Source organism: Mobula hypostoma, chromosome 8 (genome assembly GCF_963921235.1).
Source record: "Mobula hypostoma chromosome 8, sMobHyp1.1, whole genome shotgun sequence".
Classification (NCBI taxonomy): Eukaryota; Metazoa; Chordata; class Chondrichthyes; order Myliobatiformes; family Myliobatidae; genus Mobula; species Mobula hypostoma.
Window position 1 is genome coordinate 47,443,781 of NC_086104.1, and position 18,891 is coordinate 47,462,671.

Below are 18,891 nucleotides of genomic sequence, written 5' to 3' on the forward strand. Positions count from 1 at the left end.
GCCGCTATAGTGAGTAGTCCTTGAAGTTTTGTTTCTGAGTCAGCTATTAGTATGATGTCATCAGCATATCTGATGTTATTTATATTATGGCCTCCAATTGTGAATCCTTTGATGTCTTTGATACTTCTCAAGATATTTTCACTATACAGGTTGAATAAGTCTGGTGAAAAGACACAACCTTGCCTGACTCCTCTCATGATATTCACATACTCACTCACTTCTCCTTCTATTCTGATCGATGCTGTCTGGTCCCAGTATAAGTTTCTTAAGAAACTTATATCTTTCCCATCTATGTCAAGATCTTGAAGCATTTCTAGAATATCTTGCTGTCTGACAGTGTCAAAAGCTTATGTATAGTCAATGAAACATAGGTAGATGTCTTTTTGTACCTGGATGGCTCGTTCACAGATCATCCGTAGCATGAAATTTGCACTTCTGGTTCCAGTGTTTTCCACAAAGCCGCATTGTTCTTTACTGATTGCTGGTTTTATACAGTGTCTTGCTCTCATCATGATTACTCTGAGAATAATTTTTGCCACGTGGCTCATCAGGCTTATTGTACGATGTAACTCACATTCTGTTGCTCCCTCTTTCATTGGAAATGTGAATAACATTGATTTACTTAAATCATCAGGTATCTCCCCATGATCATAGATTTCATTTGCTATTTCTGCTATTTTCTCTATTCCAAAATCTTCTAAGGCCAGTATCATTTCAACAGCGATGTTGTCTGGACCAGTTGCTCTGTTATGTTTTGTTTTATTTACGGCTGCTCGAATTTCTGATTTTAGAATGCTAGGTCCTTCAAGATTCTTCTTTATGTTCGGTTTTTCTCCCCTTTGGTCTTCAAAAAGTTCTTTTATATATTCTGTCCATCTGTTTAGGATTTCCTCTTTGTTCATAATTAAGCTGCCATCTTTTGCCTTGATGCATCCACTTGCTGAGCAAGATAATTTCCCCGTTAGTTCTTTAATCTTACTTTGTTCCAGGGTTATGGGCTTGTAGCATTTCTATCTCTGAGCATTTCTCATTTAGCCATCCGTCGTTAGCTTCTCTGTATTTTCTTTTTTTTTTGTCTTATCAAGTTGTTTGTATTCTTCACTGTCTCTTAGTTTGATGGTCTCTTTTTGTTGCATCAATTGTATTATATCTTCAGTTATCCATTTCTTCTTACTTTTCCGTTCTTTTCGTGGGATGGTTTCTTTTGCAGCTACAACCATGGATTCCTTCAGTATGTCCCAGGAAGATTTGCCTCCTTCATCCTGCGGCAATCGAAAACGGGTTTTCACCTTGATTGTGTATTCTGTTTTCAGATGAGGGTTGTTTTGTAGTTGTTGATAATCCAGTGGTTCTGATCTTTTTGGTTTCTTTAATTTTCTCTTTATTTTCATTTTGCAAATGACCGGTATGTGGTCGCTTCCACAGTCTGCTCCAGAGTAGCTTTCAGATTGAGTTATTGAGTTTTTGAATCTGTTATTGATTGTTATGTAGTCGATTTGATTTTTGTTGTTCCCACCCGGGCTTCTCCGTGTCCATTTCCTTCTTGGATGTTGGTTAAACCAAGTGTTGGTGATTATCTGATAGTTTGTTTTACACCATGATATAAGCTTTTCTCCTCTTTCATTTCTTTCTCCCAATCCCTGGTCTCCAACAATATGGTCTTCTCTTCCCTCACCAACTTTTGCATTGAAGTCACCCATGACTATGGTGGCTTCTTGTGATTTGCATTCTTCTAGTGCTTTGTCTGGGGAGTGGTAGAAGGCATCAATTTCTTCCTCTGAGCTTTCCATTGTGGGTGCATATACTTGGATGATAGAGATATTGTTTTGTTGCCCTTTAAGTTTGATTAGCATCATTCTGTCTGAGATATGCCAGTATCCTAGCAGGCTCTTGGATGTTTCTTTGTCTAAGATGATTGCGACACCCTTTTCATGTTTATCTTCACCAGAGTATATCATCTTGTAGTTGTCTGATTGGAATACTCCAGTGCCTTTCCATCTTATTTCACTTCGGCCAAGGATGCTGACTTCTAGCCTCTTCATTTCTAATTTTACGTTTTCTAGCTTACCAGCTTGGTGCAGGGTTCGAACATTCCAAGTGGCAAATCTCAGTGAGTGAATTTGAATGGTGACCTGGTTTGATTAATTGTTCCAGTTTGTATTCCATAAAGCTTTAAAGCCTTTCATAGAATTTTTCTTCTGGAGCCCATGTAGCTGATCTGGATTAAAGTGGCAAAATCTGAGTTTAAAGCAACAAAATCAACTCTGGTAGGTTAATTGAGTCCCCTGTTTTAAAAATCTCATTTCAGAAACGTGTGTTGTGGACACCTCAGTTTAAACAAGCTGCATTTTTGTATATGTACGTTGCGTTCACTACTTCTAAGAGGAGGTTTAGAAGGCCAGTTAGTGGCACCCAGCATTGACCCTGACCTTGAATGCTGTTTTTGTGGAGTTTGTAGGTTCTCTTGGTGAATGCAGGGTGTTCCAGTTTCTTCCCATATCCAATAGACACACTTAGTTGGTTAGTGGCTCTTGTAAATTGCCCCTTAGGGTAGGGAGGTAGCAAAAGGTCAAAGGAGATTATGTAAGACCATATGGAGCAGAACTAGTCTATTTGGCCCATCGACTCTACGATGCCATTCCTTCATAGCTGATTTATTTTCCCTGTCAACCCCAGTTACGCAAAATGTGAGAGCCATTAAGCTACACAGTTGTGGGTATTTAGACTGATAAGATTGGTGTGTTGGGAATCAACATGGATCTTGAATGATCTCCTCCTATGTCAAATTATTTCCCAATAGCCCAGTGATTAACTTCCGCCAAGCAAATTTTGTTGCACGTTCAAGAAGAGAATGGTGTCAGGGAACGTAGCTGCGTCTCAAATGGAGCATTGGAGTATTCCTACCTTAAATATGCCATAGGCAAATTGGATAGAATTTTGCTGTGAAGTGGCTTGATAACCTGTTCCCCAATGAAGTTTTGTGGGAAACATTTAATTCTTTCCTTTAGCGATTATTCGGACATTATACGGTGATGTCAACATTTTCACACCTGTGTTATCCATCTGCTTACCAACAGGTGAGCAGAGCTGCCATGTATCTTTTCCTGAGGATGTACAAGAGGGTATTTTTGCCCAGTGGTGGTTGATATAGAAAAGGGCCAAGGTTAACTTGTATTTTAAAATCAGAAAATGTTAGAAATACTCTACATCTCTGGGGATAAAAACAGTCAACATTTCAGTTGCAGACTGTTTAAACATGCTGCAGTTTCAGAACAGGGAATAAGAGAAAAGAAGCTTTCTAAACTGCCTAGAGGGAGGGTAGTGGTATGTCTCTGATAGGGTAAAACAAAGATGACCATGGGGATCACCAGATAATCTTGTTTACAGATTACTGAGTAAACAGGAGGCAGTTTGAGAGTGAGAACGTAGGCAGCAGAAGGTAGAAAATATATAATTGAGAGCAGGGCGACATGCCCAGGATGTCAGGCTCCCAGAGAGAAAATAAAGGGTGAGGGAAGAGAAAAAATAAACTAGTATCAAAGGGGGTCAGTTAATACAGAGAGAAATCAAGGAGTGTCACATTGTAAAATATGTTAAGTTCAAAAAGTTGTAATCTGCTTAAATGGAAGATATGGTGCTTGCTTTGGGCCTCAGTGTAACAGCACATGAAGTTGCAGACCAAGAGATCTGATTGGGGGTGAGAGCAGGATGGAACATTAACATGGCAGCTAATATAAAGCTCAGGCTGCCGGCAGATGCTCTGCAAATCAATCTGCATCTCTTTCCCCAATGTAGAGGGGACCAATTGAGTTTGTAATTTTCCTTCAGCATTTTCTTGAAGAACCTGACTGGTGTCATTTCTCAAATCTGGTCTCGGTGTACATGTCATATCTTCCCTAGTTAATTATTAATGACCAGTGCAGGTGCTTATGTTGATGGTACTTAAATACTTAAATATCAACAGCAATAGAATGTGTAATGCATCAAAGTGTTTGATTCCAGGTTTGAAATTCCTTTGGGTTGAACCTAACAATGGCAATGAAATAGAAAATATGTTTTGGATATGTAAAAACCAAACCTTGCCTTGTATTTCAACAGGAGTCACAGAAGCACAGTGCTGTCTTAGTTACCCTAGATTTTTTTAAATATAAATTTAGATTTAGATTTTCTTGTCTTCTGCATTATTGTGTCGAAAGAAAAGAGGAAAATTTAGATTTCCAAATATTATTTTTCTAAAAAAAAGTTACAGAGAAACTTGTATTTTGTTAAAGAAAGTAAGTAATAGACCACTTCCAAATAGAAACTGGATTACTTTAAATGTAGCCTCGTACATGATTAAACAGAGGTACCAAACAGGTGCTAATGATCAATGACATATTGAGTTGAATGAACTAAACTGATTAACTGAAACAGAAATGGGTGTAAAATGAATCAAACTGGGTGAAGGACAACCAAACTAAAAGGTGAGGGTGTGGTAGGTGTGACAGTGTGACAGTGTGACCTTCAAGTCATCAATTCTTGTACCATGGCAAAGACGAGCGTAGCAACAAGACACAAGGTTGTCATCCTGCATCAGTAACAAATTTTGCGGCAGACATGAGTTCCAGGAGGTGCTGTCCAAGCTCTTCTGGAGAAGCACAAAGAAACAGGCAAGTTTAAGGACAGGAAGCACAGTGGTCAGCCGCAGAATCTAAGTGTAGCAGACGAGAGATACATCAAGCTGACACCCCTTCTAAATCGGAAGAAGTCCAGTACTGCTATCAGCTGTGAACACGCAGGAATCACTATAACTCAAGTACACCCCTCTACAGTCTGGAGAAGTTTTGTCAGAAGTGGTGTTCATGGAAGAGTTGCTGCCAAAAAGGCATTCCTCCGAAGTGGAAACAAAGCCAAGAGACTCACCTTTGCACTAAAACACGAGGACTAGGGTGCTGAACATTGGCAGCAAGTGTTCTGGACTGGTTGGGTCAAAATTTTAAACAGGAGGCAGTTTGTCCAAGAAAGAGCCGGAGAGTGCTACATAAATGAGTGTCTGCACCCAAAAGTGAAGCATGTCAGAGGTTCCCTGTAAGTTTGAGATTGCATTTCTGCAAATTGAATTGGTGATCTGGTCAGAATTATTGGAATCCTCAATGCTGAGAAGTACAAGCAGATTCTCCTCCATCACACAATACCATCAGGAAAGTGTCTGATCGGTCCCAACTTCATTCTGCAGCAGGACAGTGACCCCGAACACATGGCCAAGGTTGTTGAGGACTATATTCGGCAAAAAGAAAAACAAAGAGTTCTGCAACAGATGGCATGGCCTCCAGAGAGCCCTGATCTCAGCAACATCGAGTCCGTCAGGGGTAATCTGTAGAGCCAGATCAAAGGTTCAAGGGTCAAATTTAGTGTCAGAGAAATGTAGGCAATATACATCCTGAAATGCTTTTTCTTTGCAAGCATCCATGAAAACAAAGAAGTGCCCCAAAGAATGAGCGACAGATAAATGTTAGAACCCCAATGTCACCCCAGCTCCCCTCCCTCCCATGCGTAAGTGGCAGCAAGCAACAACCCCACCTCCCCCCACCGGCAATAAAAAAGCAAGCATGGGCACTGCCACTGAGCATTCAGCATGAGCAAGGCAATAACAAAGACACAGACTTGCAGTTACCTGAAAGACTTTGCCTGTCATCCGGCATACGACATAGTGCAGATTCTCTCTCTCTCTCTCCCTAATAAGGGAGAAAGATGTGTATCCATTTTTCACCGGTGAGTGGGAAGACAACAAACAACTCGCTGGTTTACGATGTTAAAAGTCCAAAGATCTCAAAGATCTCGGGTCTTCGGGCCCATAGCAGATATCCTGACTACCCCAACGATACACGGGTCTCCTGCTGTGACACCGACCTTTGATCTGCCCGTCTCCAGAACCCCAAGATCTTAGACTTCCGAATTCAAGCCAGACTCTCAGGCTGAACCATTGATGTGCTGAACAACGCCTAGTTATGGAACCCTGGGAGCGGGTCCCTTTCCCACAAAAAACCGAAGTCAGCGTGTAACTCCAGGTCAGGGTCTTCAAAAGAACCCTGAAAGGGAAAAATAAAGTTACTAAAGATAGAAATAGAGCTGTTTCTGAAGATGCAAGCAAAGAAGTCGCTGTTTAGCACCATCTTAACTTCGCCCTGCTTCCAAGCAAGACAGCTAAACTCAGCAGAACTGTGACAAGTTCTCCAAAATGCTTGGAACAATCTAGCAGCCAATTTTCCTATAAAACTTCATGATAGTCTATCTAAGAGAATTGATGCAGTTTTAAAGGCAATGGGTGGTCACCCAAATATTGACAGTTTTTTTAAAACTATAAAGAGCAGTAAACAGTAAATACATCGATATGTAGAACCTTTTAATTTTATTATTTTGAAAATACCTTCACTTTACGGAGAAAAGACTTTTGCACAGTATTATACATATGAATTTTTAAAGATTAAAATATGCGTTGAGGAGAGTGAGTGAAACATCTTGGTGTCTGGATAGAGATCTGAGAGCCTCAGCAAAATGGATTGCAGTTTAAGCTGAGGCTCTTGTCTCTTCACATACTTATTAAATGTGATTGCTATATGAGACTTCCATAAGAGCTCAATTTGCAATGTACAGTTACATTCCACCTGATGGCCATTCTGCTCATGATGTCTTTTAAAAGAGTGTGTTTTTGTGTGTGGTGTCCTATGTCAATTGCAGCTGTTTTGAAGACGTTTGCATTTCTAAGAGGAAGAGCAGTGACAGCACATTGTGGTCTAAAGGATTTATTACAAAACTCGGTGAATTTTATTGCCCATACTTTTTATGAAATGGTTGAAAGAGAGGTAGTAAAGTGTATAGGACGTTAACAAATGCATACAATGCGAAACTGAGAACGAGATACTTTTAACTTATTGCTCAGATTATTATCTTTCCAAAGCATTCTCTGCAATTCATTTGTTCCGACTGGTGTGGTGGGATGGCTCATTTCATCCTGCCAAAAGGAGGTTATCTGTTTAGGATTTGTTACTATTCTATGAAAATAGCCTTTAAGGTTTCTGGGGGGGTGGGGGGGAAGCATGAAAAGTAACACAGATGTATGAAAAAATATGTGAAAAAAAGTTTACGTACTAACGTAGGATCTATCATGTAGCTGATGCTAATTTGAATAATATACTGTTTACTTATTGTAGTAGCAGTACAATAATGTCACCAATCTAAGGCAGTGTCTACGAACCCCCTTTTCCTTCTCAGGTACTAATTTGCATTACTGGAAGAAAGCTAGGCCTGATCTTAGTTAATTACTTGTTTGGTCAAACAGTAAAGGAGCAATCTTGCATCTCTGCCAAAGTATAAAGGATGAAGATTTTTTTGATTTTTTTTGTAATGTATACATTTTTATCACTCATTTTCTTGGGATCTGGGTGCTGCAAGCAATGCCCGTCGTTACTTGCCCTTGAGCAGGCAGTGGTGAATTTCCTCCCAGAGCCATTACAACAGGTTTGGAGAAAGTCACCTCAATGCTTTTGGAAATGGACTTTGGGGATTTAGATCCTAGGTCAAAAGTTGTTGGAGGATCTCAATACTTTAATTACATTAAAAGCATTAAATATTTTCTTTACAAGAAGCCTAAGAGGTTTTTACTGATCTTTTAGTTAAGATTAAAGAAAGGTAATGTGCATTTAATCAATAGATATTATCTTAAACTTTGACTCCCACATTGTACTGGTGATGCATTTATGCTTTGAAGATCAAATATTGTGAGATCAATCCCTGGAAGGCATCTTTTGTTGTCTGGCTTCAATGTGTTCTTGAATCTGTCATGAAGTTAATTGTGCTTCAAATATTATGACCACAAAGCCATTTTACAAAGATACTGTAATTGCAAATCAGAAAATTCCAATATTGGGTGCATTTTTTAACAGAGTATTTTCTGATGATAGTATTAAACAGCAATTTATTGATTCTGGCCTCCTTAAATTTGAGGAAGTATCAAGATAGGTAACACTGAACTGTTCAACACCAAAGTGAAGTATTAGTACTTACAAATGTATCTTTTTGTGAATGTGGCAAGGATTTGAGATAGTTTAATAGCGTCACTTATTGTTTAACTTAAGTGTTTTGAAATAGCATCTACATGTCAAGATTGTTTAATGTTACTTTCAGCACACAGGTGTGTATGTAAACTGTTTCTAGGTGCAGGAGTGTCTGTACGTAAGGTGACTCTGTCAGGAAATTAATAAAGTAGTGGTGATTGTGGGGTGGAGGTGCAGTGGAGGTGTTGATCAGCCCTACTGCTTGGGGGGAAAATAACTGTTTTTGGGTCTGGTGGTCCTGGCGTGGATGCTATGTAGCCTCCTCCCTGATGGAAGTGGGACAAGGAATCCATGAACCGAGTGGGTGGGAATCCTTTATGATATTGATTACTTGTTTCTGGCACCTTTCTGCATATGTGTCCTTGATGGCAGATAGGTTGGGGCAGGTGATACATCGAGCGGTTTTGTCTAGCTGTGGTAGAACCTACAACAGAGTGCAGTTTCCATAGTACACAATGATGCAGGATATGAGGATTCTCTCTACTGCACATCTGCAGAAGATTGAGAGTATTAATGTGCATAGTCCAACTGCGTCCAGTCTCCTCTGAAAGCAGAGGCATTGGTGAGCTTTTTTTGAATGTGTAGAATGTGCTTTAGTACCATGAGAGATTGTATGAGATGTGCACTCCCAGGAGTTTGATTTCCACAGCTGTGCGCCAATGTAAAGAGTAGGGTGAGTTCTTCTGAAGTCGTTAATCATCTCCTTTTTTCTTATTGACATTAGGGAAGAGGTTACTTACTTGGAACTAGGCCTTGAGCTGTTCCACCTCCTCTCTATAGGCCATCTCAACATTGATGGTGATGAGCCTCACCACTGCTGTGTCTTTGGCAAACTGGACAATGCGATTACTCAGCTATTTGATCGTGCAGTTGTGTGTGAGTGTACAGCAGTGGGCTGAGGATAATGGGGGGGGGCACAAGGATATCTGCAAAAGGCAATGCCTCAAAAAGGCGGCATCTGCAATTTAGGACCCCATCAGCCAGAATTTGTCCTCTTTTTTGCTACATGAAGGAAGGAGATACAGGAACCTAAAGACACACTAAATGGTTCAGGAACAGCTTCTTAACCTACTGCCATCAGGTTTCTGAATGGACAGTGGACCATTTTGTGTGTGTGTGTGTGTGTGTGTGTTTTATTGTAATTTAGGTTTTTTAAATTATGTATTGCAATGCACAGCTGCCACAAAAGCACAAATTTCATGACGTACGCCAGTGATATTAAATCTGACTCTGATACCTCCTGTACCTAATAAAGATGCCTTTAAGTGTACGCTCGTGGTCTTCTGCAGTTGCCGATCCACTTCAAGGTTCGATGTGTTGTGCATTCAGAGATGCTCTTCTGCACACCACTGTTGTAATGTGTGGTTATTTGAATTACTGTTGCCTTGTTAGCTCTGACCTCTCATTAACCATTCACTGGGTGTTTTTAATTTGGTTTTCACGCAATTCTATGTAAGCTGTCAACACTTGTGTATGAAAATCCCAGGAGATCAGTTTCTGAGATGCTCAAACCACCACGTTAAAGCTCTTGACCATATCTGCATGCTTTAATACATTGAATTGCTGCGACATGATTGGCTGATTAAATATTTGCATTAACAAATAGGTGTACAGGTATATCTAATAAAGTGACCACTGAGTGCCCACAGAAGTTATTTCTGTGGTTACTGAATGCTTTTTTTAAAGAAAGGTCCATCAGCAACCTTCACTTATTAGGTGCAAGAAAATGAGCAATCTGATTTAACCCTGTGTCTGGCAGATTCAGTTTTCAATATTCAATATTCATGAAGGAGCATCACTGTGTCTCCTCAAAGTTTCCCAAACTGATCAGTTGATACGTTGCAATGATTAAGTTCCTCTGGTGACATGAAGTCAATTAGTGTATTAAGTTTTATGACAATGATCATGTACACTTGGAGATTGCTTCTTATCTGGCATTTTCCCTCATCTCTGCAGCAGCCGCCTTCAGCTTGCTTGTTGCTGCAGTGGAGAGAGGTTCGTTGTGGTCTGACCACCTCCAAACTGTCAACAATATGACAACTGTTTGCTGTGTGCACAGGTTCTGATAGGAACTGCGCAGGTACTGTTTTAGCGCATGAATTGTGTGTGTGTGTGTGTGTGTGTGTGTGTAAATTAACATTGTGATATATTTAAAAATTTTTGCCCGATTTTTCATTTTTCCACGTAATTGCATTTTATATCTCACCACAAAACTTTTAATTTCTATTGTTTTAAAAAGTTTATTTTCTTTATTATGAATTGCTGACAATGAAATAAATAAACATGGTTTCACCAGTGCAACATTTCTCATAGAAGATGGCAAATTGGTTGGATTGGAGAACAGGGCTGGTATATCTGTTTGTCATTGCAGGATGTGAGGCATAAATTTCAGTAATTTGATTGTCTTTCTATCTTGATTGGGGCAAGTGATACTTTAGTGCCATACTGTCTTTGTTTCTCTTCATATGGCCTTTCACATTTTTCAACTAGCAGTAAATTAAGGGTGGGGGGGAATTCATGTCAAAGCCTACAACAAAGGCTTTTTGATCAAATAGGATTATGTTTCAAAACAATTTCTTTTCATATATTAAGCCTGTTCTAGTTGATACAACATGCTTGTAGTGTTTTGTTAAGTACATAACAATGACTGGAGATCAAAATGAAAGGCTTCAGACTGGGAGCTGCTAAGTGACTTGTCCTTCAGCATTTTACAGTTTTCAAGAATCAATTGCACATTTTCTTTGAGTAATTTATGCAAACAATGCCAGCTTACTGCATGTGGAAGTTTAAGCAGATTTTGACTGGAGTAGAAACATATTTAATGGTCTATTCGTTAATTTGCAGTCACACATTTTCTCACTTTGATAAATGTGATGTTCACCTGAATTTGGAAGACTGCAGCTTTCATCATTAATCCAAAATGGTTGAAAAATGATTTTTCTTTTTGTTGTTTTACTTTCTGTGCTTATATTGAACTCTTTGGATTTGTTGTTCATTGTTAATCAGCAGCTAACTAGCATGCACTACATCAGACGTTTAGATAGAGGAATGACTTTCTGGTAAATCATTTACTCAGGCTAACCTGTCCTAAATATATTAAAGTACTCAACAGTAAATTTGAAAGCTATCAGTGGATTGTTTGACACAAAAAAACCTGAAAGAGTGGTTTCCAAACTGTATTTTTAACGTAATGATAAGCAGGTGATGTATCTTTGTGATCAGAAAAACTGACTTGTTCATATTGTGATTTGATTTGATTTGATGCATCATCCAAAGTTCTTTGCAGCTGTGAAACATCTTAAAAATTTAGTTTCTGTCATGGTGGAAAATACAGTGGCCGAAATGTGCATAGAAAGTTGATAATTATTATGAATAATAGTCTGATGTTTGTGATGTTGACTAAGGGATAATACCGAAAAAAGAAATGGACGCCTTACAATTTAGCTCAGAGAGCAAATCCAACCTTCGTTTACCATCTCAACCTAATGATGGGACTTGCTGTAATGTGGCAGTTTAGATCAAGATAACAAGATATTGGCTGGGGAAAGGGGTATCTGTAGTTGAACACCTAGTTTTAACTTCATAAGTACAAGAGAGTCTGCAGATGCTGGAAATCTAGAGCAACACGTTCAAAATGCTGGAGGAACTCAGCAGGTTAGTCAACATCTATAGAGGGGAATTTGGGCCGAGACCATTCATCAGGACTGGAAAGGAAGGGGGAAGATGTCAGAATAAGAAAGTGGAGGGAGGGGAAGGAGGACAGGTTAGAAGATGATATGTGAAGCCAAGTCCGTAGGAAATGTAAAGGGCTGGAGAAGATGGAATCTGGTAGAAGAGACTAGGCAGTGGGAGAAAGGGAAGAAGGAGGGGCACCAGGGGGAGGTGGTAGGCAGGTGAGGAGGAGAGGCAAGAGGCCAGAGTGGGAAATAGAAGAAGAGGGAAGGGAGTAGGGGGAGAAGAAAATATAATTACCGGGAAGGAGGAATCAATATTCATGCCATCAGATTAGAGGCCACCGAGATGGAATAAGAGGTGTTGCTTCTCCACTCTGAGAGTGGCCTCAGCTTGACAAAAGAGGAGGCAATGGACCCACATGTTAGAACAGGAATGAGAACAGGAATTAAATGGTTGGCCTCTGGGAAATTCTGTTTTTGGCGGATGGAGACTGATAAAAGATTCTGATAGTTTTAGTGTCAGTGCTGAATAGTTTGATGCACATCCCTCTTTGCTTGTGCTGTGGTTGCATTCTTGTCACATTAAATAAGAATGTGGAATGAATTGGCCTCTTGATCTGTTGTTCTTTCATTATGTCTCCTTTTAAGAATATTATAAGTTCATTTGAGATAAATGTCAAATATCATAAAATTGCCTTTTATTTATGTCTTTCAAAATGTTTGCCTACATTTTCGAACTGGGGATAGTTTTGAAAACATTAGCAAAATTTGGTAATGGAAATATTTTTTCACAAGGTGGAAAATAAGTTATCTGTTAACAAGGACGAATTTTTGAAGCAGATTTTTAATTATGATTTCTTCTTTTAAAAATAGGTTTTAAATGTGTGAGTGAACTGTGCCTCTAGTTTAAACTTGTTTAACACATTGATGCAGTTTTTTTTCCCTCATTGGTTCTGACTGATTCCAACCTTATTTTCCACAGGAAGCTTCAGATTCTTAAATGTCACCAGGAAAGGCACGGCTGTTTACACCCTTGGCAGAAAAGGAGCTGTGAGATAACTGGCAACCTGTTTAAGGGATTCATTTCTGAGAAACACTGCTTCCAAGGCAAGTGAGCGATGCCTTTCAGGCTGAAGCTGAGGAGGACCAGGCGTTACAATGTCCTGAGCAAGAATTGCTTTGTAACACGCATTCGACTGCTGGACAGCAGTGTCATAGAGTGCACGTTGTCTGTGGAGAGCACAGGTCAGGAATGCCTGGAGGCCGTGGCTCAGCGACTGGAATTGCGTGAGGTAGGTGAACCCCACTTACGGATATGCTAAACAATGATAATGGAAAAACATGGGTTTATCGCTTAACTGTTTCTCGGAAGGAAAAGAAAATCCTGGAATAACGCAGCTGCTATATGACCCAAATATCAGCTGGACATAATGAACCACAGTACATTTAATTGATAATTAATAAAGTGATAATGTGGCAAATGTTCACTTGAAGTATTTTTTTCTTCTAAGGAGTATTTGAGACAGGAGTAGTATTTGGCTCACGAATACATTCAGGAGACATGCCATGGTTATATACTCCCTTTCCATCTTTTATCCATTAGTTCATACAGGATAAATGTTAATTATAGGAATTTTATCAAATCTTAAGATTTATTTTGTCTAAATTATGCAGTTTGTATTGAACACTGGTTTATTAACGTAATTCAGCATTTCTGCCAATTTTTCCTCGTGGACAAGGTTGTTAAACAGTTAACAAATACATGCGATAATTTTCATTTCTATATTCTTCTCACTTCTAAAGGACCATCTCAATGTGAAATATAAGGCAGTCGACAGAGAAAATAGGAAATGATTGGTGAGGATAAGCTGGGGAAAAGTTGAAAAAGTAGTAATTTGTAAAAAAAAAAATGAGGAAATGATGATGCTGTGATGCTAAGAGAGAATATTACAAAGTACAGGGCTCAGGTGATGGAAGGTTATGTCTAGAGCAGGGGTCCACAGACTGCTCAGTTAATGGTAGGGGTCCATGGCATAAAAAAGGTTGGGAACCCCTGCTCTTAAGGATGGACATCAGCTGTACAATGAGCATGGCATATCAATAAAATTGCCATGAACCAGCATACCAAATTAAGAAAAGTTATCCTTCATTCTTTCTTAAGAATGTTGGGGTTAGGTGGTAAATTGGTATACAAGCTAGAAATTTGTTCTATGATTTTTGATGATGTAATCAAAGGGTAATATATCAATCATGAAGAGGATCACTGAATGAAATTCTAGGTTGTTCTTATAGAAACAAAGGCACAATAGTGAAAACCCAGGACATGCCCTCTTCTCATTACTACCATCAGGAAAGAGTTATAGAAGCCTGAAGGCACTCACTCAATGATTCAGGGACAGCTTCTTCCCCTGTACCATTGGATTTCTGATGGACATTGAACCCATGAACACTACCTCACTTTTTTTTCCCTTTCTATTTCTGAACTACTTATTTAATTTAACTGTTATGAGTGTGTATATATATTTATTTTTACTGTAATTCAGTTTTTAAAAAAATTTCTATTATATATTGCATTGTACTGCTGATAGAAAGTTAACAAATTCACGGTTAGTTAACCTGATTCAGATTTTTTGGAGATACTATGACAGGGCAGTGGCAAAAAGGTGGTCAGTGGAAGAAAAATGTTTGATGTGGATGGTTTCCATGGAAGATGGTATCAAGATTGAGAATGGATAGTGGCATATGTCCATTTTTAATCAGGATGTCATTTGCAAATTAAGGCAGCGTGAAGGTTAATTTGGGGAAAATTAGGAGCATAAATATATTTTCCAATAATAAATGATTTATCTACTTGTAATTTGTTGTGCTCCTAAAGTTAGCACATCACTTTTCTTGGATTTGTTTTTTGTGATATGTCCTCTAGTTTTAGTTATATCACGTCTCTTTTCAACAAACACAATACACTGCTTAATGACGTGCCTTAAAGGTGCTGTATGTCTTTGAATAATTTCTCTAAATTGAAATAAACATTGAATTTTTAAAAAAGAGAGCACATGCAAAATAACTAAGCGCATGTTTCTCTCTTGGGTATTTGCACTGCTGTTTATTGAGTCTAACTGTACTGACTACAATCTGATGACCACATTGCCCGCCCACCCAGAGTAACCTGATCTGTTGCCATGGTTCTCCATTTATGAGTCCCACATGAAGTAGAGCAGGTTGTGAACAATGACTTGGCCTCAGGTGATGAATTCCAAGACTCTGTGCTGAGAGCTACTTAACAGTTTTGTTGTTTAGAGGGCTTTTGACTGCTTTTGGATCTGATAATCAGAGGCATTTGGAATCAGTTCAAATGGGCCAAATAATTTTACAATGTTTTCAATTACAGTGGATTCAGATTAATTGGGACACATTGGGACCAGTTCATTTTGGCTCAGCTAAGTGGCTGTCTCAATTAGTTGAACTTTCATGGAAATAGCTAAAAAGGTATTAAAAAAAGACTGAGTAACAAATTATGTGTTTAAATGAAAAACCTAACAAATTATAACACTACCGATACTACTACTGTACTTTAAAACTGTTTTAGTTCCAAATACTTAAAAATGGAGGAATTCATTTGTGTCACATTCTTTTTGACTGTAAAAGAACAAAATCAGCACAAACACTTTAGTGCAGAGATGGGCTGCCTTCAAACAATGCTGTTGACGATTACATCCTTCAAATCTTTACTTTCATGATAACATTCAAGATGATTGTTGGTACCTTCAAATTCTTCATAGTCCCTAACTTGTTAAAGCAGTGAAATCGTTTAATTTCGACTCTCTGCGTTTCTGGTAGCCCCAAGCCTGAGTGCTTGAAACCGCAGTGAGCAAGACAATTCTGAATTGTCTTACTGCTTAATTCTTGCCACATGTCCGTGACTAAAACTTGTTGCCTTCTGAATTGAAGCACACACAACTGACGCTATTTTAAAAACTGTTCACTCAAAGCATGGTGTACATATTGGCTAATGGCCCACGCAAGTGTACATGACCTACACTATTTAGAAGCTGTTCGCCAAAAGTCTCCTGGCTGCCTAGTGTCCCAAATAAACCAAGGGAATCCTGGCTATTTTCTTGGTTTGTTTTTATGCTTTCAGAGTTGTCCCAAATGAGTGGCTACACTGATTAACTGATAGCCCAATTAACCAGAAATCTGCTGGATTTTTGAATGTATTCATTTTTTAAAGTGTTAGAATAATTAAAATATTAAGATAAAAGTGATGTTCCTTTGTTTAAGAAAGGCAACAGGATAATCCAGGAATTTATAGGCTGATGAATCTTCTACTAGTGCCTAGGAAATTATGGAGAAAATTCTAAGGAAAGGGATTCACTTAACATAAGAATATAAGAAATAGGAGCAGGAGGAGGCCGTCTGGCCCATTGAGCCTGTTCCACCATTCAATAAGATCATGGCTGATTGGCTATGGGCTCATCTCCGCCTACCTGCCTTTTCCCCATAACCCTTAATTCCCCGACTATGCAAAAATCTATCTAACCTTGTCTTAAATATATTTGAATTGAATTGAACTGACTTTATTTCTTGCATCTTTCACATACATGAGGAGTAAAAATCTTTACATTACGTCGTCTAAATGTGCAATCATAGTAATTTATTATAATTTATATTAAATAGAACAGTCAATGTAGCATAGAATACACTCAAATCAGCATGAGTTAAGCAGTCTGATGGCCTGGTGGAAGAAGCTGTCCTCGTCCTGGCTTTCATGCTGCGGTACCGTTTCCCGGATGGTGCCAGCTGGAATAGATTGTGGTTGGGGTGACTCGCGTCCCCAATGATCCTACGGGCCCTTTTTACACACCTGTCTTTGTAAGTTTCCTGAATCATGGGAAGTTCACAACTACAGATGCGCTGGGCTGTCCACACCACTCTTTGCAGAGTCCTGCGATTAAGGGAGGTACAGTTCCCATACCAGGCAGTGATGCAGCCAGTCAGGATGCTCTCAATTGTTCCCTTGTAGAAAGTTCTTGGGATCTGGGGACCCTTACCAAACTTCCTTAACTATTTGAACCCCAGATCCATTGATGTCAATGAGGGTTAGCCCGTCTCCATTCCTCCTCTATTCCACAACCAGCTCCTTTGTTTTTGTGATACTGAGGGAGAGGTTGTTTTCTGAGGTAGCCTTCGCTGCTTCATTGGGCAGAGATTCCACAGATTCACCACTCTCTGGGGAAAAGCAGTTCCTCCTCATCTCCATCCTAAATCTACTCCCCTGAATCTTGAGTCTATGTTCCCTAGTTCTAGTCTCACCTATCAGTGGAAACACTTTCCTGCCTCTTCCTTATCTATCCCTTCCATAATTTTATGTTTCTATAAGATTTCCTCTCATTCTTCAGAATTCCAGCAAGTACAGCCCCAGGTGACTCAATCTCTCTTCATAGTCTAACTCCCTCATCTCTGGAATCAACCTGGTGAACCTCCTCTGCACCACCTCCAAAGCCAGTATATCCTTCCTCAAGTAAGGAGACCGGAACTGCAGGCAGTACTTCAGGTGTGGCCTCCCCAGTACCCTGTACAGTTGCAACATAGCAATGAAAGCCAGCATTCCATTTGCTTTTTTGATAGCCTGCTGCACCTGCAAATCAACCTTTTGTGATTCATGCACAAGCCCTCCCAAGTCCCCCTGCACAGCAGCTTGCTGCAATCTTTTACTATTTAAATAATTATCTGATCTTCCCTTTTACCTTCCAAAGTGGATGACCTTGCATTTACCAACATTGTCTGCCAGACCCTTGCCCACTCACTTAGCCTATGTATAGCTCTCTGCAGACTCTCCGTTTCTTCTGCACAATTTGCTTTTCCACTCAATTTAGTATCATCAACAAACTTAGATATACTACACTTGGTCCCCTCTTCCAGATTGTTAATGTATATTGTGAACAGTTGCGGGCCCAGCACCAACCCCTACGGCACACTGCTTACCACTGATTACCAACCAGAGTAACTCCCATGTATCCCAGCTCTCTGTTTTCTATTAGTTAACCAATCCTCTATCCATGCTAATACATCACCTCCAACTCTATGCATCCTTATCTTATGGATAAGTCTTTTATAAGGCACCTTATCGAATGCCTCCCGGAAATGCAAGTAAATAACGTCCATCTGTTCCCCTCTATCCACTGCACTTATTATATCCTCAAAGAACTCCAGTAAGTTTGTCAAAACAGGATCTGGCTTTGCTGAATCTATGCTGCGTCTGCCTGATGGATCCATTTTTTTCCAGATGTCTCACTATTTCTTCTTTAAAGATAGCTTCATTAAAGCTTGCCTTTGGAAAAGCACGGATATGAGTGATGATCAGCATGGCTTTGCGTGGGAGAGGTCCTATCTTGCACATGTGATTGACTGTTTTGAGGAGGTGACAGAGATGATTGAGGGTAGAGCAGAGGAGGTTGTCTTTGTGGTATGCTGATGCGGAAGATTCAGTCACATGGGATCCACAGCAAGTTGGTATGATAAATATAAAATTTGCTTGGTTATAGAACAGTGTAGTGGTGGGCACATTTATTTCTCCTGGAGGTCTGTGAACAGTGGTGTTAACAAGGATTGTTCATTTTTTATATATAAAAAAATATATATATATGGATTTTTTTCTCTGCAGTGTTGGAGGTTGAGGGGTGACCTGCCAGAAGTTTATAAAATGAACCCTAACCCTACTGTTTGTGAAGAAAAAGAATTTCAGGATGTATATTGTATACATTTCTCTGACATTAAGTGTACTTGTTGAATTATGAGAAAGCATAGAGGAGATGTCAAAGGCATACTAGAAGGCATAGGTTTGATGTGAGAGGGGGGATTGTTTAAAGGAGGTGTGCAAGGCAAGTTTCTTTTTACACAGATAGTGGTAAGTGATTAGAATGCGCCTTTAGTGTTGGAGGCAGATATGATCACAATATTTAAGAGCCTTTTGGACAGACATATGCAGGCAGGAAATAAATGGATACCAAGCATATGCAGGCAGAAGGGATTAGTTTAGATGGTTGCTGTTCTCCTGGTGGGCTGAAGGGCTTGTTCCTGTGTGAAGTTCATGTCTGTGTTAAAGGAAAGTGGGAAAACTTCTGCTG

At 39.4% G+C, this 18,891-nt stretch overlaps 1 protein-coding gene across 4 annotated transcripts in view; it reads left to right on the top strand.

Moving 5' to 3' along the window:
* Nucleotides 1-18,891, top strand: part of LOC134350514 (tyrosine-protein phosphatase non-receptor type 14-like) — a 263,210-nt gene that overhangs the window by 77,378 nt on the left and 166,941 nt on the right. For 3 of the 4 annotated variants that reach the window (XM_063055788.1, XM_063055787.1, XM_063055790.1), the window contains one exon: nt 12,750-13,059. In XM_063055788.1, the coding sequence (XP_062911858.1) occupies nt 12,886-13,059 (174 nt within the window). In that variant the 5' untranslated portion in view covers nt 12,750-12,885. Of the gene's footprint in view, nt 1-10,049; nt 10,174-12,749; nt 13,060-18,891 lie in introns of all 4 variants that reach the window. The other variant, XM_063055789.1, reaches the window with a different exon arrangement.